The following is a 25,669-nucleotide window of genomic DNA, read 5'->3' as shown; positions in this document are numbered from 1 at the left end:
TTATGGGAAGCCGAAGATCTCTTCTTCATTCCAAGAGAGTAACTGTTAGAATGACTCTAGAAGCAAGTACTTTGAGTTAACTTTATGATCATATAATAAAAAGGTTAAATATGGTCCCCCGTGCCTCCGAGGAGATATTTCTGAGCACAGAGCCAGGATAACCCCTGATCGCCGCCAGGTGTGACCCAACCCCCGTCCCAAAGCTTCATTTTATTAAAGAATCATGATTTTACAAAGTTATTGATAGCTGAGTTTTAGGTATGTAATGTTCTAGCACTAATCTTACCTTCTTTATAAAATCTATCCTCCTAGAGGGTTGTTATTGTCCTTTGGATCAACTAAAATATAGTTGTGATAGCAAATAATATGCCCCAGGCTCAATTTAGAATCCATGGCATGTGCTGTTCAGGAAGAGAACTAACAACATGAAAGTTCTTCAGAGTAGAAACATATAGGTAATAACCTAAATGTGGATCTTTGGAAGGCAGCACTATCTAAAGACCTAACTTCTCCCATAAGTACAGATCGAGTGTATCAAGTGTCTATGAGAGAATAAAGGAACAGCAATCTACTAAACATGTCAACTGAAATCCCATCATTGTATGCAAAGCTTGCCTGAAAACGGGAGATACAATTAGATGTATCCTACGAGCAGCCTGTTCTAGCCAAGTCTACTGACATATACAGTCAGTATTCAAGCCAATGGTTATAAACTCATTTAAAAGAAAATTTTGGGGGCACCATGATTTACAATAATATGAATGATAGTCTCTTGTATACAATATTTCAATACCACTTTTTCTACCAGAATGTCCAGTTCCTTCCACCACTGTCTCAGGGTTGCCTCCCAACCTTCCTCATCCCCTAAAACATTTTTAAATATGTAATTGTTCCTTTGTTATTATACCTTGAACATTTATGAGATGCCCACATAAATCTAGAAAGTCAGCCTATTAATGGAGTAATCCAAAAATAAAAACATGCTATTAGACTAGCAATCTCAGACTAAAATGACATATCTTTAAAAAAAACAACAACAACAGCAAACCAAATCAAACCAAAAAAGGCAGAGAAAATTAAACTGCTAGCATTACTACTGGATATTTATGTCATACAACCTCACACAGGTAGCTGGGGATACATGATGTTAAGACAGCTTTGTCTCTTTTGTACCACAACAAAATATTACTAGACATATACTTCCAGAAACATGATGAGGTGGTAAGTTAGTAGCCCATAATTTTGTTTTTTGTTTTTATTTTGGGCCACACCCGATGACACTCAGGGGTTACTCCTGGCCGTGGGCTCAGAAATCATTCCTGGCTTAAGGGACCATATGGGACAGCGGGGATCGAACCATGGTCCATCCTAGGTCAGATGTGTGCAAGGCAACGCCATACCACTGCGCCACCACTCCAGCCCCAAGCAGCACATAATTTTAAGAGAAAATGTTACTACAAATTTAATCCTGAACGGAAAAGCAATTTTATTCTAAAAGCCTAAAAGAAAAAATATTGATGGGAGGCCAGATCGATAGTACAGCAGGCAGGGCACTTCATTTGCCTTGCACACAGCTGACCAAGGTTCAATCTCTGGCATCCCATATGGTCCCTGAGCCTGCCAGGAGTAATTCCTGAGTGCAGAGACAGGAATAATCCCTGTGAGCCACCAGTGTGGCCCCAAAACAACAAAAAAATAACAAAAACAAACAAAAAAACATTGAGGTGTTAAGTTATGCCAAAGTAGCAAAACAATCACTCGTGTTTTTATAGCAAACATTTTCCCAAGACCAAACAAACCTGTGAGTCAGTCATGATCTATGATTAACATCATCAAACATTTTATAAATTGAAACTACGTGTAACAGAAAACCATGCACTACATACTAGTGATGAAAGTCTTGAAGATCTATCCTTGAGAGAATCATACTGGATTTCAGAGAAAGTTGGTTGTATTTCCAAAATTAGAATATAAAATGGGAGGAAGGCAACATTTGCAAAGTTATTAAGAATCAGTAAAAGTTTAAAAGAATAAAATTACCAGACTTACAAAGGCTGTTGTATGAACTAGAAAATATTCTCAACTTAGTCTTTCCTAGAATATCATTTTAAACTGCATGTGCTCTGTAATTACAAAACTTATAATTAGAAATCATATATGATTTAATCTTAGTACACTACACCCATCCATGGAGACCTTTAAATGCAAGAATGTAGCAATCTGAATCAAAATATCTCAGTTCTTGTACTATTATGACTGTCACTGTGATTTCCATTATCTGAAAAATGGCAAAGGCAAAGTATAGGCTGACAATAAGGCAAAAGAATATGACTAAAAGAAAAATTGAACTTTTTAACAAAACAGAAGTGCGACATCAAAATGGGGAGAGCTTCCTTGGACCTACTTGTGTACACACACCTGATGAAATTCCTTCCTTTCAAGAACTATAAGAATGAATTTCTTTTTTTTTTTTTTTTTTTTTTTTGGTTTTTGGGCCACACCCTGTGACGCTCAGGGGTTACTCCTGGCTATGCGCTCAGAGGTTGCTCCTGGCTTCTTGGGGGACCATATGGGACGCCGGGGGATCGAACCGCGGTCCGTACTAGGCTAGCGCAGGCAAGGCAGGCACCTTACCTCCAGCGCCACCGCCCGGCCCCAAGAATGAATTTCTTTTATTAGCTTATGTTTTCTAATAATCAAAAAGACAAGCATAAATAATGTTTATATATATGAGAATATGCTTATGTAAATATTCTCCAAAATACCTAAAAATATATATTAGGAAAGTAAAATACAATAGTTAAATGTCATTGAATAGAGAGTGACAATTCCCTAAAAATAAGATTCTTTCTCCATAAAAAATTTTTTCTCCATTACCAAAATATCATTTATTTTTATTTTTTTCCCAAAATATCATTTTTAAAACTCACAGAAAAAAACCAGCAACATCTTATTTCTTATCTTCTCTGTTAGTACTAATGGCATTTCATAAACGTACAGTTTACAAGTGAAATGGACATTTTCAATTTTCTTTTTCCAGAACATAGCACACAATCCAGCTGGTTTTAAAATATTGCTCAACCTCTCTGGTAGGAAAATCCACAGACTCGAGAGCCCAAAGGCTATCTATCCAGGCATTTAGGTAAAAAAAGACAATCAGGTAAAGAAAATGTGACATGGGCATCTATGTTTTAAAAAATGGTTAATTGGGGATAGAGCAACAATAAGAGGTGAGGCACTTGCCTTCCTTGTGGCTGCAGAGGCTGTGACCCTGCTTCAAATCTCTAGCACCACATATGATCCCCTGAAGCATGTCAGAGGTCACGCCTAAGCACAGAGCCAGAAACAGGCCCTGATCACAGCCGAGTGTGGGAAGAAAGGAAGAAGGGAATCAGCTCATCAGAAGGAAAACTGAACATTTTAACATCTGTGGCTAAAATATTTCTAATTTTTTTCCTATGTCCAATTCAAAAAAAGCTGTATGTAACAAAGAAACTTGCCAGAGTTTTCATTTGGAAACAAAGATCAGCAAATGTCCTTTTCTATTAGAATTCATCTATTCCTCAAGTCTCAGAACTCTTAGCATCAACAGTTGAACAAAAAACACCACGCATTTTTCTGGCTACACACCATGTCATCTTTCCTGTTGGGTGTACAGGCTCTGCTCCTATGTGTTCCAGTTATGTCCTTTGATGGAATCTTCAATGGAATTAGAAAGTGTAATAATGAATGACAAAAGAAAAACTGCAGTCACATTTTAAAATTACCCTATAGACCTGTTATGTTAATAGGAACTCATATCAATAATAGTTAAAAGCCTCCACTAAGAAACAACAATGTAGGGGCCAGAGAGATAGCACAGTGGTGTTTGCCTTGCAAGCAGCCTATTCAGGACCTAAGGTGGTAGGTTCGAATCCCGGCATCCCATATGGTTCCCTGTGCCTGCCAGAGCACCGCCAGGTGTGGCCCAAAAACCAAAAAAAAAGAAAAGAAAAAAAGAAACAACGGGCCCGGAGAGATAGCATAGCGGCGTTTGCCTTGCAAGCAGCCGATCCAGGACCAAAGGTGATTGGTTCGAATCCCGGTGTCCCATATGGTCCCCCGTGCCGGCCAGGAGCTATTTCTGAGCAGACAGCCAGGAGTAGCCCCTAAGCACCGCCGGGTGTGGCCCAAAAACAAAAAAAACAAAAAAAAAAAAAAAAAAAAAAAAAAAAAGAAACAACAATGTATCCCTGCCACTGTTTCAAGCACACCTCATTTTCTAATGTTATTAACTCCCTTGAACGTCATTACATAAAGAGTAGTAACCCAATGCTTTAAAGCTTTTTTAATATATAAGTCAGATCACTTAGTAAAGAAATAACACTGTACTAAGATCAGGGTTTTGATTTAATGTTCCAGTCCCCAAAACTATCAAACAGTTTTGAATGACCTTTACTTTTTAAATTTGATATAAAATGACTATAACACTGAAACTGTTTCCTATCCAAGTATCTTCTGGCAGGCCATCTTTCAAAAAGATACAACCAGGGACCCGGAGAGATAGCACAGCAGCGTTTGCCTTGCAAGCAGCCGATCCAGACCAAAGGTGGTTGGTTTGAAAATCAGTATCCCATATGGTCCCCCGTGCCTGCCAGGAGCTATTTCTGAGCAGACAGCCAGGAGTCACCCCTGAGCAACGCCGGGTGTGGCCCAAAAACCAAAAAATATATATATATATAGAACCAAAAGGTTTAATGACAAAAGGAAAGTTCAAAGTTCTAAGAATGCCAGAACTTAGTATAAAAAAAAAAGACACCTGTCTCCCATATACTTCGAATGGTCATACAATAAATACAAGGTTCAAAAGTGACAGCTGTTTAACTCTACAGTTTATACAATTATTTTATTGGCAGGGAAATATAAAAACCCTAAGCAAACAGCAAAAATATAGCAAAACATAAGTCTTTATTAATATTTTAGATCACTTATTTTTATAGAAAACAAAATTTGCTTACATATTCAGCTTAATGTATAATTATTTTTTAATTTGATGAAAGCTTAGCACTCCACCATCATCTCATTAAAGGGGAAAAAAATTTTTGTACCAGAAAGATAGCTCAAAGAGTAAGTAGGTAGACTTTGCATCCAAGAGGCCCACGGGCACAAAATCCCCTGAACACTTTGTGAATCCCAAAGTAACAAGCCAGGAGTTGGCCCTGAGCACCACCAGGTAGGAACCAAAAATAAATTAAAAAATAAACAAGCAAACAAATAAATAAATAAATAAAAAGAACAATCATTTTTTAAAATGCCACACTTAGTACAGCATGTTGGGTGTAGAGTCCCATACAAGAAAGTATTTGAGTCTCCTCTAAGATGTAAGATTTTTTGTTTGTTTTGTTTTTTGGGTCACACCCAGCAGCGCTCAGGGGCTACTCCTGGCTCTACATTCAGAAATCGCCCCCGGAAGCTCAGGGGACCACATGGGATGCCAGGAATTAAACCACTGTCCTGCTGCATGCATGGCAAATGCCTTACCTCCATGCTATCTCTCCAGCCCAATATGTAAGTTTTTTTTTTTTTTAACAACTTTTGTTTTTTATTTACTTGTTTTGGAGCCATACCTAGTGGTGATCAGGACTGACCATTTTTTGGGGGGGCCCACACCTGGTGACGCTCAAGGGTTACACCTGGCTATGCACTCAGAAATCGCCCCTGGCTTAAGGGATCTTATGGGATGCTGGGGGATCAAACCACGGTCCATCCTAGGCTAGTACATGCAAGGCAGACACCTTATGCCCTGCGCCATCACTCCGGCCCCAAGGGCTGACTTCTGGTTCATCACTCAAATAATCTCTGTTGAGCAGGGGTTTGTGCGGAGACCTATAGGGGATGTGTGGGATAGAACCCAGGTTAACCACATACAAGCACCCTACCTGCTGTACTTAACTCCACACAGTTAAGAATTTCTTGGTGGTGGTGGGGTTCTGTTTTTATATTTTGTTTTGGGGCCACAACTGGCTGCTCTCAGAGATTACTCCTGGCAGTATGTAGGCGCAGGGGTCCCAAACTCAATTTACCTGGGGGCTGCAGGAGGCCAAGTAGATGATCCCTGAGTGCAAAGTCAGTAGTAAGCCTTGAACATTGGGGGTGTGACCCAAACAACTAAAACAAAACAAAAAAAGATTCCTCTAGGGCAGGGCCACAAAATGTTGTACGAAGGGCTGCAAACAGCCCATAGGCCACGAGTTTGAGACCCCTGAATTGTAGGGGATTACAAGTATAATAAGGATTGAAGCAGGGTAAGCTTTGATTAAGGCAAGTACTATAATACTATGAACTACTAGAAATGCCTATACTATTTCCCTAACACTAATGTTTTGTTTTGTTTTGTTCTGATATATATGAGCTTTGTTTTCCCCACATAACAAATATTTAGAATTACCCAGTCACTCTGGGTCAGTAATTCCTTGTCAGTTACATATTTATTTTTCCTTTGTTTACATATATAAATGGCTTTGGGACTACATGTAGCAATGCTCAGGGCTAAATCAGGCTCTTTGCTCTAGGGTCATTCCTGGCATGGCTCAGGGGACAGACCAAACAGAGTAGAAAGAAAAATAGATAAACAGTTAGGGGCCCGGAGAGATAACACAGTGGTACAGTATTTGCCTTACATGCAGCCAACGGTGGTTTGAATTCCAGCATCCCATAGGGTTCCCCCGTGCCTGCCAGAAGCGATTTCTGAGCACAGAACCAGGAGTAACCTGAGTGCCACCAGGTGAGACCCCAAAACATAAACAAACAAAAAAATACATAAACAGGTAGAAGCATGAGTAATCTACTACCTTAAAGTTTTCCTCCTACAAAATCATGAAACCTCCTTTAAAAAAAAATCTCCTAAAAGCCTTTAAATGTCACTAAAAGCTTATTAATAGTCATGTAAATTCAACTTTTGTAATTAACAAAAATATTTAAGTAACAAAAAAGATAGTTATTTACTCTAAAAAACATAGATCACATTCACCAATAAAAAAATAACAAAAACAACTAACCTAAACTTTAACCACCATCTAAACTTAAATGGGTCTGCTATACTGGCAGGCCAAGGGGCAAAGGGTGGTGGGATAGGATGCACTCTGGGTCCATTGGTGGAGTGAAGTAGGCACTGGTGGTCTGAAGGACCCTGACTCACTGAATATCTGAAATTCAACTATGAAGGACTCTGTAGATAACAACTGTCTCAATAAAATAAAAATTTAATAAAAATGAATATTTAAAAATGCAATTAATTAAAGATTAGAATACTCTCAATGTATTAAATTCTATTTTTAATACATTATAAAAAAATGAGAAGAAAATGGGATTTGGGAAAAATTAACATGCATATCTCTATACCAAACTCGGCTTATACTCGGGTATATATGTAGTCACCAGTCATCTTCTGCCGTCTGTGAGAGGGGGCGGTGCTTCAGCTCAGTCCACAAATTGCGGCTGAGCTGATGAGGTAGGTGGCTGAACTAAACTGGATGCCACTGAATATTCTAACCAACAATATTCTGCTCTTTGTATGAGACCAACAGCAGTGTTGATGACATCTGCAAACTCAGTGATGATGACAATGTCTATGTGATTCCCTCACATCAGATACAGCTGAAGCTCTGTTTGACATACAGATGATGAGGAGAAGGAATCCAGTTTGGAAGGATTTTAATCTTTGCGATTTAAAGTTGTTTTTTTGTTTTGTTTTGTTTTGTTTTTTGTTTTTCGGCCACACCCGTTTGATGCTCAGGGGTTACTCCTGGCTAAGCGCTCAGAAATTGCCCTTGGCTTGGGGGGACCATATGGGACGCTGGGGGATCGAATTGCTGTCCTTCCTTGACTAGCGCTTGCAAGGCAGAAACCTTACCTCTAGCGCCACCTCACCGGCCCCGCGATTTAAAGTTTTAAATTTTTTGTTGGTAGCTTACAGTTTTTCTGTAGCGATAAATATTGAAAAACATTTAACCTACTGATTCCTCAGTTACTGTAATTGTTTTGAGTATATATTTTTATTTTTGAAATTGACCAGCAGCTGCTGCAATTTTCTACCTCGGCTTATACTCAAGTCAGAGTTTTCCCAGTTTGGGGGGTAAAATTAAGGGGGTTGGCTTATACTCGAGTATATATGGTAGATCTTCATGTGAAACATCACTGTTGATTAAAATCCTGGATATAAATATACAATATTATCAGTGAGCAAATTAAATCCTTCCCACAAGATAGCACAATACTTTAAGAATATTAGTGTCTTGACTAGAATTGTAACACTTTGACATGCTAAAAACCTGAGACATACGATAAAATGTTCAACAAAATGCTGAAGCAGATTAATTCCAATAAGTATGACAATCAGGGAATGTTTCAAATCAGTAACTCAAGTTTTCCATATACTAAAACATATAATTAGTTATTCAAAGACCAAAAACTATTCTTTAGTAGTTATTTATTATTTCTTAATCATTTTCCAAAGTAGTAAAGTAGGAAAAATCTAATAGTGAAGAATATGTGCATGTTATTATATACAATCAATTTCAATTATTGTGGTAATTTTCCAAAATTTAAGGTCTTTTTTTTATATAAGGGTGGGTATGTATTAAAGATTAAAACATTCATGATTTTATAATTGATTCACTTATAGCAACAATTTGGATAAAGCATTACTATTAAATAAAGGCTTAGCCAAATTTTATTTTTTAAAAGGCAACGGATTATGAAAGTATTTTGTCAGATTATTTAGGCAATGCTCAAACACATCAGCTTTGCTATTATTGTGTGGTAAACAACTTAAAATACCAACCCTGTGACTGCCAAGACTTCCAATGGACAATGCATCCTCAACTCCCTGATAAAAATAAAAATAGTAGAAGTTTGTAAGTGACTACATTAAGTTAATCAGGAAAAGTAGTAAGGGAAAGTGTTATTGATTTATTACAAACCAGGTAAGAACGGTGGTGACGGGACCGGTGGGAATACCTGGCCCTTTCAGAATCTTCCTGAGAAAGGAGAAAGTACATGGCAAGTCATCACACAACAGAGGATTGGTTCTCGTCAGCACATCCAGCAACACTCTCTGCTAAGAGCACAGCAGTGCCCTTTTCCTACAGGCAGGCATGGTGATACAGCTTGAAAGATTGAATCTGTTTCAGCCACAAGCTATGTGATATAACCATGGCAAGTGTCTTCTTTCTGGCACTGTATATATGTCTAACCACTTCAGAATGCTCTCTGCGGATGACCGAGAGCTTAATATAAAAATAAGAAAGTAATAATTCAACAGACTTCGTTTGCATTAAAAGCAGACTTCACCTGTATTCACTGTGAATGTTAGTTTGTGCAAAGCAGAAAAAATTAGTTTCCTGATTACACATATACTGTAAGACTTTTTTAATTATTTGGATTATAATATAGTGCTCAGTGTTTATTTCTCTTTTCCAAAATAATTGCTCTAGTGCTCACTTCGGCAGCACAGAACGATACAGAGAAGATTAGCATGGCCCCTGCGCAAGGATGATACGCAAATTTGTGAAGCATTCCATATTTTTCCTCAGACTTGTTGAAACACTTCTGTTGATTGAAATCCTAACCTGTATTTTAACCATTTCACAGAGAAAATAAAGAATCTCAAAATCATAAAAAAAAAAAAAAAAATTTGCTCTAGGGGCCAAAGTGACAGCACAGCGGGTAGGGCATTTGCCTTGCAAGCAGCCAATCCAGGACAGACGGGGCTCAGTTCCCAGCATCCAATATGGTCCCCCGAGGCTGCCAGGACTGATTTCTGAGCTCAGAACTGGGAGTACTCCCTGAGCGCTGCTGGGTGTGGCCCAAAAACAAAACCAAAAATAAACTAAATTATAACTATGTGGTATTAATGTGAAAAACTATAATAGAAGAAACTGGATAAATAAGAGAAAGATCATCTCGGGGCCTGAGTAATAGCATAGCGGTAGTGGGATGGACCCAAAAGCAATTTCTGAGTGCAGAGCTAGGAGTAATCCCTGAGCGTGAGGGTGAGGGAGAAAGGGAGAGAGGAAGGGAGGGAGGGAGGGAGAGGAAGAAGGGGAAGGAGAATAGAGAAGGAGGGAGAGGAGAGAGGGAGGAGGGGAGGGAGGTAAAGAGATATGGGGAAAAAGGGGAAAGGGAGGGAGATGCGGAGGGAGGAAGATGGGGAGGGAGGGAAAAGGGGGGAGGACAGAGGGACAGTGAAGAGAGGGGGTGAAGAAGGAAGGAAGGAAAGAAGGAAGGAAGGAAGGAAGGAAGGAAGGAAGGAAGGAAGGAAGGAAGGAAGGAAGGAAGGAAGGAAGGAAGGAAGGAAGGAAGGAAGGAAGGAAGGAAGGAAGGAAGGAAGGAAGGAGGGAGGGAGGGAGGGAGGGAGGGAGAGAGAGAGAGAGAGAGAGAGAGAGACAGAAAGAAAGAAAGAAAGAAAGAAAGAAAGAAAGAAAGAAAGAAAGAAAGAAAGAAAGAAAGAAAGAAAGAAAGAAAGAAAGAAAGAAAGAAAGAAAGAAAGAAAGAAAGAAAGAAAGAAAGAAAGAAAGAAAGAAAGAAAGAAAGAAAGAAAAAGAAAGAAATGTAAACATATATACATATATGTCCAAAGCCTAATAGTTTACTAATCATGTGCAATTCACATTAGCCATTAGCACTGGAACATTAAATTCTGAGTCATATGATTCAAATATTCATCCCTAGACGTAATAACAAACAGTAAAGAACTTATCTTCAAAGTCCAAAGTGTTGAAGTAATTTGCCTTGACTACAATCTACAACTTTCACCTAGGCTCACTCTTAATCAACGATATCTTTTTCCAAAACGAATCAACACCTCAAGGACCCACTGTAATAAATTAATCTACAACCCTGATTGCCATGGTAACTCCATGGCAATACAGTATGATTATTATGCAGGTGAAATAAATAGATGTAGCTGTGTCTAACCATTGGTATATAAGATAATTAAATAGAGTAATTGAACTAAAACATCACAATTCCATACTTTATTTTGATCATTAGCTTTTATTCTAATTCCGAAACACCTGTGGTCCCGTTCTCTTCTGTGTACACTGGCACAAATGATCAAATATGTTCCAAAGTCTGTTCACAAAACATTTTGTTTTGGTTTTTGGGCCACACCCGGTGACACTCAGGGGTTACTCCTGGCTATGAGCTCGAACATCACTCCTGGCATGGGGGACCATTTGGGACTGGGGGGATGGAACTGAGGTCCGTCCAGGGTCAGCCATGTGCAAGGCAAACGTACTACCACTGCACCACCACTCTGACCTCAATCTAATTCCTTTCTTTTATCTGACTATTAGATGATAACTAAAAAAGTTTTGTGGGCATGCATGGTAGCCAAAACAAGAGGTACAGTTTATAAGCTAGACAGGCAGCTTAGCTGGTTTACAGAAACTTGTGTACCCAGAAAGTTTAGTTCCGTAAGTTTCCTCCCAGTGTAATTTGAGGCAGAGTGACATGTGGCTTAATGATCAATCTTTCCTTCATTGTAGTCATTCTTTTCATTCCACCTACACACAAGGACATTTTTAAGCCTACTTCTAAAGAGCAGATCCCATTAAAAATGAAGCAAAAATAGATGAATCCCTATTTATTTTCAATTACACCTACAAAAATGACTCTAAATAAAAATCACTTAATAAGCATTGATATGTCTCTGTAAACATTTTTTCTTTTGAGAGCCAGCTGGAACACTGACCTAAAAAGACTTCGGATAAAGACTACAGAATAAAGAATCAACACTACAGAGGTCTGAACTGACACTACCGTTCCTTTTGCCACCACAAACTCGGCCCTAAATCAGCACTATTCAACATAATGTTATGGGACAAAAGAATGCCTATTTTTGTACCTCCCAATTCTTCTCTTTCCTAAGCCCCCAGAATCTACTGATCTTTATACTGTCTTAAGAGCTTTAGGCTAGAGACCTTCTTCATTTTTACAATAAATTATAGCACAAAAGACAAAAAAAAAAAATCTAAAATGCCATAAAGTTGAAGCCAGTATCCAAATCTGACTCAACAGAATACAAAGCAATACAAAAAAAGAGGTATAAAAAAAAAAGAGAGAGAGATAAGATCCTATGCTGGCTAAATCTGTGCTGATTACAGTAAGAATAAAAAAATGATAAAGAAAAAAAAAAGCCAGATAGCCTGGTTTTTAGTAAGAGAATCCTCCTTCCCTGGAAGAATGAAAGCTTTATGCAGGTATTTCTAAAGTAGTTTTAAATTGTCAATTAGCTTCTTGATTAATAGAAACAGGGGTATTGGGGCCGACGAGGTGGTAAGGTGTCTGTCTACCTTGCAAGCGCTAGCCAAGGAAGGACCGCGACTTGATCCCCTGGCGTCCCATATGGTCCCCCCGAGCCAGGGGCATTTCTGAGTGCTTAGCTAGGAGTAACCCCTGAGCATCAAACGGGTATGGCCAAAAAAAGAAAAAGAAAAGAAAAGAAACAGGGGTATTTGCCAGAAAACAATTCAACAAACTGTGCTTAGATGTCAGTGATAAGAAAAAAATATTCCTCTCCTCCAATGTCAAAAAACATGCTGTTTGTTTGTTTGTTTGTTTTAAAAAGGCAACAATGGTGGTGGGTGTAGTGTTGAAATGTTGTACTATGAAATTCTATCATTAATGGTATTAATTTATGGTGTTCCAATAAAAAGAGAGGCGTGTAAAAGGGAAGGGGAAAGGAGAAAAGAGAAAAGGAAAGAAAGAGGGAAACAGGAAGGGAAAAACAGACTCAACAAAGAAAGCACTTCATTTACTCAAATTTTGGCCGGAGCATCTATAAGTGTGAGACTGTACACTTCAACAAAAAGTGATGGGACTTCAGGTACATAACATGGGATACTATAGACAGAAAACTCTGACCTTGAGGTTCAAACATGCCAAACACCCCCCTCCCCCGCAAACTATTAGTCAATGTTTTACTACACGCTTCCATTATTTTAGGCAACAGCTCACAGCATGCAGGACAGGCAATCCTAGCCTACCAGCCACTTGTGAATCTGTCCCCATTTCCGATCAAAGGAATGATGAGAAGGCTACAAATGCAAAAGTTCCATAAGTTGATTAAGTACTTTTAAACTGCATTCTCTAGAAAATATTAACATCTACATTTCTCTGAAGAACAATGATCACTTGGCACAAAGTAAGAGACACATTAAAAAATACAGAAAATTACTAAATCAGGGGCTGGTGTGATAGCACAAAGGATAGGGTGTCTGCCTTGTACGTGGCTGAACAGGGTTTAACCGCCGGCAACCCACCTGGTCCCAAGAGCCTGCCAGGAGTTAATTTCTGAGTGCAGAGGCAGGAATAACCCCTGAGAGCCTCCGGGAGTGCCTGCCCCCCCCCCCAAAAAAAGGAAAAGGGAAAGAAGAAAAAATGTCAAAGAAATAAAAAGAAAGGGGCTGGAGAGATAGCATGGAGGTAGGGCATTTGCCTTGCATGCAGAAGGATGGTGGTTTGAATCCCAGCATCCCATATGGTCCCCTGAGCCTGCTAGGGGTGATTTCTGAACGTAGAGCCAGGAGTAACCCCTGAGCGCTGCGAGTGTGACCCAAAAAAACAAAAAACAAAAATCAAAGAAACAAAAAGAAATAAAAAAATTACTAAACTAAAAATTCCCAGTTAGAAGAAAATGTACCATAAATAGCTATCTTCATATAATGTCCTGTAATGTTAGGAGTAGAAAAGCTTATCTTAGGGCCAAAGCAATAACACAGCCGGTAAGGCGTCTCCTTGCACATGGCCGACCAGGACAGACCTGGGTTCGATTCCCGGCATACGGTCCTGAGCCTGCCAGGAGCAATTTCTGAGCGCAGAACCAGGAACAATCCCTGAGCACTGCTAAGTGTGGCCCAAAAAAAAAAAAAAAAAAAGCTTATCTTTCAATCAAACACGAAATACTCTATAACACTTTATTATCAAGCTAAGAACTGCATTGAGTATTTAAACTATAAATAAAACTTTGACATAGCAAATACATATTTAGGTTTTGTTTTTGAGCTGTGCAATAGGTTCTCTATAATATTCCCTTTAACCTTGAGTAGACATTTCACTACCAATATTAAAGTAATGTGTTTAATATCAACAATAGTTTGCAAAGTTTCCTCCCCTCTCATAATATATCAAAAGCATTTGTTATGGGATACTTCGAACCTAAGATAATACCCGAGAGAAAGAATGTTTCTTCCATTTAAACACATTAACATTTTAACATACACCAATTTCTATATGTCTACTAGATTGTTTCTTTTCTGACAACAAAAGCATATTAAAAATAATGTGCTATAGAAAGGCAAAGCCAATTATGATTTCACTATGAACTAAGTACTGAGAGGTTTTACTTCTTCATAGCTCTTAATCCTACAGATATCGTTTTTTAACATAAAGTTCTATCGAATTTAGTTTTCGTTTTCTTACATAAGCATTTTCTGCTATCAAATAAACTCCCTTAAAATTTATGAAGTTGGATGGCTACAGTTCCTTACTGTATAATCATACTGCAATTACTCTACATTCTAGAATATTTAGGTCTACTATGAACAAGCACCATCTCTATCTACTGTACATAAGGTACTTACAATGCTACAAAGATTCAGTTGTGATTACGTATGTCTGCTGTTACTATTTACAACAAATACTTATTTTAATTCTCTGACCTGTACACCTTGCATTATTTTATCCCCGTCTCACAAAGGGCCCAGATTCACTTCACTATTAAAGAAACAAAGTAGAGATATTTCTGAGATCAGGGTCACTGTCCAATTACCTCTTTTTGTTGTCGTTCCAGTTCTCTCATGCGTATATCTCTTGCTTCTGCCCGAGCAGCCCTTTTTGCTGCCAACCTAGCCTCGGCCTGCAAGTTAAGAGAGATCAGTTTTATGAAACCCATAGCAACAACCTTTATTTATATTTTTATTTATTATAATATCTATTTAAGTACCATGATTACAAACATGTTTGTAGTTGAGTTTCAGTTATAGAAAAGAACACCCCTCTTCACCAGAGCAACCTCCCCACCACCAATGCCCCCATCTCACCCCCATGCCCTGGGGCCTGTCTTTAAGACAGGCACTCTATTTCTCTCACTCATTACCATTGTCATGACTATTGTTTGTGTAGTTATTTCTCTAACTGCACGCACCACACTTTGTGATAAGCCTCATATCATAGACCGTTCCTTCCAGCCCTCATCTCTACTGTCTCTGGGAGTATTGCAATACTGTCTTTTACTTTTCCTAAATCCCACAGATGAGTGAGACTATTCTGTGTCTATTTCTCTCCCTCTAACTTATTTCACTCAGCGTAATAGTTTCCATGTCCATCCATGTATAGAAAATTTTTATGACTTCATTTTTTCTGGCAGCTGCATAGTATTCCATTGTGTAGATGTACCACCGTTTCTTTAGCCATTCTTCTGTTCTCAGGCATCTGGGTTGTTTCCAGATTCTGGCTATTGTAAATAGTGCTGCAATGAATATAGGTGTGCAGAAGGCTTTTTTTTTTTTGAGTCACACCCAGCAGTGCTCAGGGGTTACTCCTGGCTCTACGCTCAGAAATCACTTCTGGCAGGTGCAGGGGACCATATGGAATGCCAGGGTTCGAACCACCATCCTTCTGCATGCAAGGCAACTGCCCTACCTCCATGCTATCTCTCTGACCCCTGTAAAAGGCATTTTTATATTATGTTTTATTTAAACAAGTTTTGAGAACCAGAAGATGAGACATTACTTTCAAAGGGGAGAAAGGAGATCATCTCTCAGTAAGTTTGAATGTCCTCTCCAGCGACCTCTTGTTCCCTTTAATGCTCCAGGCTCTTTCTTTAGACTCTCTCAAGGTACCTCTCTCCCAGCCTCTCTTGACCTCCCGCCAAAATAGTTCATTTGATTCATTTTACATCTCCAAACTTTCTTTTCCTTATTAATCAATCATACAAGTTAGAAACTTAAAAAGGCAACTATTCTACTTTGGATATTAGCAATATTCCATTTCCAGATAATACCAATTTCTACCACATGAAACGAGTTTCTTCAAACTCACGCCATCTCTCTTGATTCTCACTTTCTACATGTTTCAGCAAGTTTTCATAGGAAACTAACTTGAGATATGTCACAAACCATTAAATTCAGCACCTAAAAGTCACAACTTAGTTATATGTCCAGTATATTCACAAGACTGTACAACTGCATTACTAATTCCACAATATTTTCATCTCCCAAAAATATCTACAGCAACTAGTTTCTCCTTGTTATCCCTTCATTTGAGGATTTTGGGAGCCCCTAATTTACTTCCAGTTTCTATGAATTACCTATTTTAGACCCTAGATTCTTAAATATGTGTTTCAACCCAAAGATCACATAACTTTTTAGAAATTTCTTTGAAAGAGGCCAGAGAGATAGCATGGAGGTAAGGTGTTCGCCTTGCATGTAGAAGATCAGTGGTTCAAATCCTGACATCCCATATGGTCCCCCGAGCCTGCAAGGAGTAATTTCTGAGCGTAGAGCCTGGAGTAACCCCTGAGCGCTATCGGGTGTGACCCCCCCAAAAAAAAGATTTCTTTGAAAGAAAGTTCTGTATGATTACCAGTAAATATTTGTAATAACTATAAATAGCAATAAAATTTGTATACCTATTTTATAGACATATATGCCCAGAATTGCAAAAAACTCTTTCAAGTGAAAAGGGACGTGGCCCTGTTCTAGGCACTTCATATAAATGGAATCCTACAATAGGAACTCTTATCTTGCGTGGAGGTTGCAACTGCTTCCAAAGCCTTATGTTCCTCTAGAACCCTGCCCCAGAAGTCATCCTGTATATGGCTGCATGTCTGCCAGTCTGAATTTCAAAGCAAGTTATTCTGCTGTATGAGAGGCATATCAAGCTGGCTATTTCTTACGGTTAAAGCACACATTCAAAACAGACAGTAGCTAGGAGAAGAAAAGCAAAATGAGGGCATTTCTTTCTCAGATCTCCTAAAGTCCTGTCTCCCTCTATTCCTGAGTTCTACTATATTCAGCTAAGTCTCTCTTCACAACATCTTTGCTTAGCAGAGAATATTCTACCTTCTATTAAAGGTGGTTAAAATTGGGGCCGGTGAGGTGGTGCTTGAGGTAAGGTATCTGCCTTGCAAGCGCTAGCCAAGGAAAGGTCGCGACCGCAGTTCGATCACCCGGCGTCCCATATGGTCCCCCCAAGCCAGGGGCGATTTTTGAGCGCTTAGCCAGGAGTAACCCCTGAGCATCAAACGGGTGTGGCCCAAATATCAAAAAAAAAAAAGGTGGTTAAAATATTACCCTCTATGTATGTTTTTACCTTTTTCTTTTTTTTACAGTATAATACTCTATGCAGGGACTAAATGCTTTCAGTACTTTTTATTTTTATTTATTTATTTATTATTTATTTGTTTATTTATTTATTTATTTATTTATTTTTGGTTTTTTGGGTCATACCCAGCAGTGCTCAGGAGTTACTCCTGGCTCTATGCTCAGAAATCGCTCCTGGCAGGCTCAGGAGAACATATGGGATGCCGGGATTCAAACCACCATCCTTCTGCATCTAAGGCAAATGCCTTACCGCTGTGCTATCTCTCTGGCCCCAACTTTCAGTATCTTTAAATTGCATGTTTCTGTCACTCTATACTTCCATGCCTCCATGTCTGCTAAATAAATAATAGAATTTCAGGCTATGGGCCAAAATACCAAGGATGTGAGACAGGACATAGCTTTATGTTCCACATGAAACTTAAAAAAAATCATCTCCTGGTTTCTCTCTTATAGTGGTTCCCTCTGTTTTCTGCCACATCCAAACTGATTCAAATCCCTCCTCTGAAAACAGTAGTAGGTATTTCTCCCAAGTTGTGCTCAAGTTTGTGCTCAAGTTTCCCACTAAGACATTCAGTCAGTGTATGTAGGTCTACTGCATGTAAACATCAAGGCAGGTGGTGAAAAGACAGACAAGAGATGGTATTTGTGCCCAAAGAAGTTCACAATCTACGTAAGACAGTCAAGAATACAATGAATGTAAGGAAAGAAGCAAGCAGGAGAAACCATCGTTTGGTCTGGCAAAATTACACAGAAAGTTCCTAAGAAGAGACTGTTTAATAGTTGAACAGTTATCTCAGTTTAGGAATTTTCCAATTACATGAAGCTCTGAAGCCTGGTATGGCCAGAGCAATCTGTCTTCTCACACTGATTTTAAACTGGACTCAATCTGAAAAACGAAAATCCCTATACTCTTCCTTTAAAAATCTATTTCGGGGGCTGGACAGAAGCATAGCGGTCAGACATTTGCCTTGCATGCAGATGGACGGTGGCTCAAATCCTGGCATCCCATATGATCCTGTGAGCCTGCCAGGAGTGATTTCTGAGCATAGAGCCAGGAGGAACCCCTGAGCGCTGCCTGGTGTGACCCAAAAACCAAAAAAAAAAAGAAAAAAAAGAATGAAATCTTGATACAAGCTATCACAAGGAAGTAACCTGAAAATATTTCACAGGCAAAAGAGCTGGTAGAAAAATCACATACTGCGTAACTCCATTTATAGGAAATGCCTAGAAGAAGCAAACCCAGAGAAAGATAATGAATAATTATTTATAGGACTGGTACAAGGAACAGAAGAGCAGCTACTAACCTCAAATTTCTTTGTTACATAACGGGGGGGGGGGGGGAGAGAGAGAGGAGAGAGAGGAGAGAGGAGACGGGGGGGGGGGGGAAGAGAGAGAGAGGAGAGAGAGGAGAGAGGAGAGAGAGAGAGAGAGAGAGAGAGAGAGAGAGAGAGAGAGAGAGAGAGAGAGAGAGAGAGAGAGAGAGAGAGAGAGAGAGAGAGAGAGAGAGAGAGAACAAAAGGCTGGGCGCTGGCCTGAATGCAGTCAACCAGAGATCAATTCCCAGCACCAGAGAGGTTCTCTGAGCCCTATCCAGGGGTGATTCCTGTGCCTCCCTTACCAAAAAGAAAAAGGGGCTACACAGCAGAAAGATAGATAGCACAAGTAGAAGAGAACATGCTGCACAGGTACAAAGCCTGGAGTTTGATCCTGACACCACTTAAACTCACCATGCTGGGGAAGCCCTGGTAGTCCCAGGATCGAACTACGTTGACAGATGAGGACATCAGGCCTGACACAGAATCATTCCTACTGGGAGTGACCACACTCTTGGGTATGAGTCCTACAAGAAACTTCTAGCGACAGGGACCGGAGATAGTCAATCAGTAGGGCGTTAACCTTGCACGTGGCCAACACGGGATGGACCCGGTTCGATTCCCAGCATCCCATAAGGTCCCCCAAGTCTGCCAGGTGCGATTTCTGAGCCCAGAGCCAGGAGTAACCCCTGAGTGCCGCCGGGGATGGCCCAAAAACCAAAAAGAGACAGAAAAAAGAAACTTCTAGTGACAGTAATGAACGTTATAATAAATTAACACTGCTGAGACAGAGAGACAGAAAGATATGGCACAGGGCTCAAGATACTTGCTGTCTATACACTGACTCCACATATGGCCTAAACTCTTACAGGAGGAAACCCTGAGTACAGTTCCAAGAATAAGACCTAGCACAGATGGGTGTGGGCCCCAAACAAAAACAATAAAACGCACCTTCACACGCTCCAGTTAATATGCTTTGTAGCACTATGTTCCAATCTCCAGAAAATAAATGCTTGTCACACTTTTTCAAAATTCAGTGTCTAAGGGTTTCCTATATTTAAACAAAATCATCTTTGAATCCAGCATTTACTCTCTAGTCCAGGGGTCCTCAAACTTTTTAAACATGGGGTAGTTCACTGTCCCTCAGACCATTGGAGGGTCTGACTACAGTAAAAACAAAACTTATGAACGAATTCTTATGCACACTGCATAGATCTTATTTTGCAATGAAGAAACAAAACAGATACAAATACAATATGTGGCCTGCGGGCCATAGTTTGAGGATCACGGTGTCTAGTCCAACAAACCTCCCACTCCAAATACTCTTAGCAAAAACTTCCACCTAGGATACCTAACAAGGGGCCTTCAAGATACCACAGAGATAGGACATTTGCCTTGCACGTGGCCAACCCAGTTCAGATGGTGGTATCTGTCCCGGTTTTCCACATGGCCCCCTGAGCCTTTGAGGAGTGATTTCTGTGCACAGAGCCAGGAGTAACCCCTGAGCACTGTTGAGTGTGATCCAAAACCCAAAAAATTACAAATTAAAAAATAAAAAGTAATATTGGGGGGGGGGGTTCAGGCCACACCTGTTTGATGCTCAGGGGTTACTCCTGGCTAAGTGCTCAGAAATTGCCCCTGGCTTGGAGGGACCATATGGGACGCCAGGGGATCAACCCGCGGTCCTTCCTTGGCTAGTGCTTGCAAGGCAGACACCTTACCTCTAGTGCCACCTCGCCAGCCCCAAAAGTAATAATATTTAACGCACTAATTTACTTCCACTCTCACTATCCCCAAAACCCTTCTCCCCATTCTTGTTAACCCATAGTACACATTGTTAAATTAAATCTGCCTAGATCTGGAGAGACAACACAGGAGGGAGGCAAAGCACTTGTCTTGCATGTGGCTGGCCCTGGTTTGATTCCTAGAACTGCATATACCACCCCATCACCAGGAGTGACCACTGAGCACGGAACTCTTGAGCACTACAAGGTGCAACAGAAAACAAAACCAAAATTTTATCTGCCTGAAATACATCCTAAAGTAAGGTTACAACCATAATTGGGAGGGAGGGAGGGAGGGAGGGAGGGAGGGAGGGAGGGAGGGAGGGAGGGAAGGGAGAGAAGAGAGGGAGGAAGGAGGGAGGGAGGGAAGGAGGGAGGGAGGGAGGGAAGGGAGGGAAGGAGGAGGGAGGGAGGGAGAGAGGGAGGGAGGGAGGGAAGGGAGGGAGGGAGGAAGGGAGGGAGGGGAGGGAGGGAGGGAGGGAGGGAGGGAGGAAGGGGAGGGAGGGAGGGAGGGGAGGGAGGGAGGGAGGGAGGGAGGGAGGGAGGGAGGGAGGGAGGGAGGAAGGAAGGAAGGAAGGAAGGAAGGAAGGAAGGAAGGAAGGAAGGAAGGAAGGAAGGAAGGAAGGAAGGAAGGAAGGAAGGAAGGAAGGAAGGAAGGAAAATAAACTATTACACATTTTCCATCTACTGGACAATCATTTTAAATATATAATTTTTAAATATTTTCAAAGTCTGTATTTGGGATGTGGGGCCTGATAAGTGGTACTCAGGAGGCCCTGGAGTCCCACTGGAGATTCTCGGCGAATCAGGCCCGCTGTTCAGTGCCCAGGTCTGAGGATGTGATGTAGCCCAGGCCCTGTGATGCCAGGGATACCTGTATTACCCTTGCTGTACAGAGGGCCTCCATGTTACAACCAGTAGGGTTCAGGGGCCTCCAAGGGCACCTTTGGCAATGTCTGGTTATTCCCGGGTAGGTCAATGTTCCCTCACCATTGTACATCTCCAATCCCTACATATATAAATTTTTACTCCATCCACATAAGATTCAAATGCAAGAGTTAAATGTTAAATAAGCATGTGTCTAAGTGCCTGTGTGCTTCTTTTTTAACTCTACCAACACAAACATATACCCTTTCACATTACAATGTAAATTCAAATTTCCCTAGGAAGCTTACTGCAAATATCTGACACCTAATCATCTCTCTCCCCATCAACCCTTATCCTTAAGTGGACTCAAAGTCTTTCTCACCAAAAAAGAAAAAAAACAGTGGGGTCAGAGTGAAAGCACAGTGGTAGGGCGTTTGCCTTGCATATGGCTGAGCTGGGACAAACCTGCGTTCGATCCCCGGCATCCCATACAGTCCCTTGAGCCTGCCAGGAGTAACCCATGAGTACTGCTGGATATGCCCCCCCCCCCCCAAATAAAGTAACTTAATAATATAACCCATCTGGGTTTATTTCTACCTTGTCTTCTCTTTCTTTTCTTTTTGGGGTCACATCCAGCAGTGCCTCAGGGCTTACTCCTGGCTCTATGCTCACTCCTGGCAGGCTCAGGAAACCATGTAGGGTACCAGGAATAAAACCCAGCTGCATGCAAAGCAAATGCCCTCTCTCTATACTATCACTCCAACTCCTCCCTTGTCATCTCTCGACAGCAACTTTTCTGTCATCTCCTTCCACAATCCACTTTCCTCAAATGACTGCACTCTGGCATATGTCCAAATCACTTTATGAAATTATGCATGCAAAAGTCATTAATAACTTCTATCAAACCCAAAAGGAATATCACCATTCTTATCTTCCTTGTCTGGCTCTTTGTGGACTTCCAAAACCATTTATCATCCTTCTAACTCTTATCTCTTGGCTTTCTCGTTTCTCCTGGTTTTCCTCCTGACCTCTTCCACAAAATACTTCATGGGGACATTTTCTCTAAAATATCATCTTTCTATCTGTAGAAATAGCATATCAAAATCTTTCTATACTTAGGACCTTTCAAAAATAGCAAATGAAATGCAGACTGCCGTGTCCGCATTTGACCAGCTCCGTAGCTTCACTCAGTTCTCAAAAGATATGTATACCAAGCTGTGAAAAAATAGGAGTATGCCCACCACGAAGCAGAAAGCTAGCAATCTTGGGAGGAGAGGGCAAGCCAAGTCCCCACCCTACCAAAGCCACATCTGCTACACCCATCATGATCCACGACTGTTATTTACCCCGCCAATGGCCCTGCTTCTCTGCAGAGAAACCAAATCTGACCAATGCTCCAGTTATGCCAGTATTTGGGCAACCATCACCAGAACATTTTTGGGATGAGTGTGAGCACCCTCCCCACCTTCTTTTTTTTTAATTTTTTTAAATTTTTGGTTTTTGGGTCACACCCGGCAGTGCTCAGGGGTTACTCCTGGCTGTCTGCTCAGAAATAGCACCTGGCAGGCACGGGGGACCCTATGGGACACCGGGATTCGAACCAACCACCTTTGGTCCAGGATTGGCTGCTTGCAAGGCAAACGTCGCTGTGCTATCTCTCCGGGCCCCCTCCCCACCTTCTTATACTCCCAGAAGCCTGGCAGCCGAGAGAGAACACATCCCACAAAAGACACCACGTCAGCAATTCCTGAACTGTAGCGGCCACATTCACAGCTGTGTGACAGCTCCAGTTTTTTTACCATCCCTGTAGGAACACACTAACTTAGCTACCAATGAGTAATATTCAGAAACTAAACAGCAGAATGATCAATTAGCAACAAGAGCTTTCTAAACTTCCTGACAATGACTTAATTACCTCATTTGCAAGATACAGTAATTTCTAATTTTTTTCTCTTTTTTCTTCTTTCTTTCCCTTTTCTTTTCTTTTTAATTATTTCAATGGAGGGGCCAAAGAGATAGCATAGCAGTAGGGCGTTTGCCTTGCAAGCAGCCGACCCAGGATTGATGTTCGTTTGAATCTCGGCATCCCATATGGTCCTCGTGCCTGCCAGGAGAGATTTTCTGAGCACAGAGCCAAAAGTAACCGCTGAGCGCTGACAGATGTGACCCCTCCCCCCCAAAAAAAATGATTTCAATGGAAACAAATAATTATAGTAAACTATGTGATATGTTTTTAAATAAAGTAATTTATAGTGTTTAAATGCCTATGGAAATACACACTCAAATGCCTGTAAAAGTGGGAAGCATCTAACTTTAAAACTTCTGTCCAAGGAGCTGGGAGATAGAGCACAGCAGTCTAGCATGCGCCTAACTGGGATTCAATTCCTGGTACCACATGGACAACAGTGTCACAGAATACAGGCTAGGGGCACCTCGCAGGTATCCCTGGCACTTCAGGCCCGAGAAGCATCACTTCCTCTGGCTCCTGCACCGACATACAGACCAAGTTGGCTGCAAACTAATGGTGGGACCCTGGGCCCAGCCTCCTAAACTCCATGAGGAGTCAGTCAGTCCTCTTGCAATCCCCACCGAAAATCAAACTTTCATTCAATGGGGATCATACAACAGATACTAAAGCACACTAAAACTTTATAATCTGAAAGAAATGCACTAACTGAGCTGAATCAAGTCCAGAGTAGACAGGATGAGTAGTCAGTTATATAAAACCTTTCTGAATAAGAAAAGTAAGGTGTAATCTAAATCTTTACAGCAATACAAAATTCTAGAACATGAAACATTCAAGAAAAAAATGACTAATTCAGGTAGCTAAGATAGAACTTAGTGTTTGATTTTGTTTATTCTTCCACGACACTCATACCAAAGAATAGTGAAAGACATATTAAGAGGCATAATATTTATTGTGTTGCTAAGGTTTCCAAATTAACAAATAAAAATCATTACTCAATTTCTTAGCAACTTCCCTTCAGGAGACAATTTTAGGTACCAATATTGTGGGGGTGGGGGGTCACACCCATAAGTGCTCAGGGGTTAATCCTGGCTCTCTGCTCAGAAATCGCTCCTGGCAAGCATGGAGGACCTCTACCACTGTACTATCTCTCTGGCCCTAGGTACCAAATTTTTAATTAGGTCATCTAACTGTATTTAACACCAGGTGTGTGTGTGTGTGTGTGTGTGTGTGTGTGTGTGTGTGTGTGTGTGTGTGTGTGTGTGTGTGTGTGTGTAGGGAGAGAGACAGAGAGAGAAAGGGAGAGAGACAGAGGGGAGAGAGACAGAGAGAGAGGAGAGAGAGAGGAGAGAGAGAGACAGAGAGAGAGAAGAGAGACAGAGAGAGAGACAAAGAGAGAGTCTTTTTCATTGTTGTTTTGTTTTGTTTGTTTTTCAGTCACACCAGGCAATGCTCAGGGCTCACTTCAGGCTCTGCACTCAGGAGTTACTGCTGGCCTATGTGTTCAGGGGATGATATGGGATGGCGAGGATAACCCAGGTTAGCTACACGCATGGCAAGTGCCCTACCCACTGTACTATTGATCTGGTTGCAAGGTAACTCTTTTATTCTACTGCAATGCATTAGAGACCAAATACCTCATTGTCCTCATAGTAAACCTTCTAAAATTAGCTGAATAAATGTTTATCTCTCACTCCACTATTTTTACAACGTTCCCATCCAAGTCACTCAGGATTGAGAGGGGTTTGTAGACTTACCTCTCTGGCTATGCTGCTCAAAGCTTCATCTTCTGCAGAAAATCGATCCTTCACAGGGGTCCTTTTTCTTCCAGAACCAGGAGTCCCCATATTGTCTCAAAAGTTAATTGTATAAAGTGGTTTTGATTCTCTTTTCAGTCCTAAAAAAAACAGAAACAGAAAATTCTATGATTTTTCCCCTGCAGCTTTAATGTGCACACATACTGTCACTTAATGAAGAGATTATATTCATGCACTTATATATAAACCACTAACCAAACACTTTCTTATAAAACTCTTCCAACACCCAAAAAGGAAGGAAGGCAGAGAGAGCACAGCGGAATGGCGTTTGCCTTGCACACAGTCGATCCAAGACTGACAGTAGTTCAAATCCCAGCATCCCATACAGTCCTCCATGCCTGCCAAAAGTGATTTCTGAGCGCAGAGTGAGGAATAATCCCTGAGCGCCACTGGGTGTAATCCAACCCAAAATAAAACTCTTCCAACAAATTTTAAGATGCCAGATATAACTCAGTGGTAGAGTGCATGCCATACAAGTATGAGACCTCTAGGTTCAATCTCTGATACCCAAATAATAATACAAAATTATTACAAAAAGTTTAGAATACCTATATAC

The 25,669-nt window shown here is 40.7% G+C and overlaps 1 protein-coding gene and 1 pseudogene across 8 annotated transcripts in view; one reads left to right on the top strand and one right to left on the bottom strand.

Moving 5' to 3' along the window:
• LRRFIP2 (LRR binding FLII interacting protein 2) overlaps positions 1-25,189 on the bottom strand; it is an 84,564-nt gene extending 59,375 nt beyond the window's left edge. For 6 of the 8 annotated variants that reach the window (XM_049766418.1, XM_049766413.1, XM_049766415.1 and 3 more), the window contains exons 1-2: positions 25,054-25,189; positions 14,813-14,899 (exon numbers count right to left, since the gene is read on the bottom strand). In XM_049766418.1, coding sequence (XP_049622375.1) covers positions 14,813-14,899; positions 25,054-25,143 — 177 coding nt within the window. In that variant the 5' untranslated portion in view covers positions 25,144-25,189. Of the gene's footprint in view, positions 57-1,886; positions 1,929-8,821; positions 8,867-8,960; positions 9,018-13,028; positions 13,080-14,812; positions 14,900-25,053 lie in introns of all 8 variants that reach the window. The other 2 variants (XM_049766417.1, XM_049766420.1) reach the window with 2 other exon arrangements.
• Positions 9,473-9,566, top strand: LOC125998366 (uncharacterized; annotated as a pseudogene).
• Positions 25,190-25,669: the final 480 nt, after the last annotated feature.

The sequence above is a fragment of the Suncus etruscus genome, chromosome 20 (genome assembly GCF_024139225.1).
Source record: "Suncus etruscus isolate mSunEtr1 chromosome 20, mSunEtr1.pri.cur, whole genome shotgun sequence".
Classification (NCBI taxonomy): domain Eukaryota; kingdom Metazoa; phylum Chordata; class Mammalia; order Eulipotyphla; family Soricidae; genus Suncus; species Suncus etruscus.
This window is presented reverse-complemented; position numbering and strand designations above follow the sequence as displayed.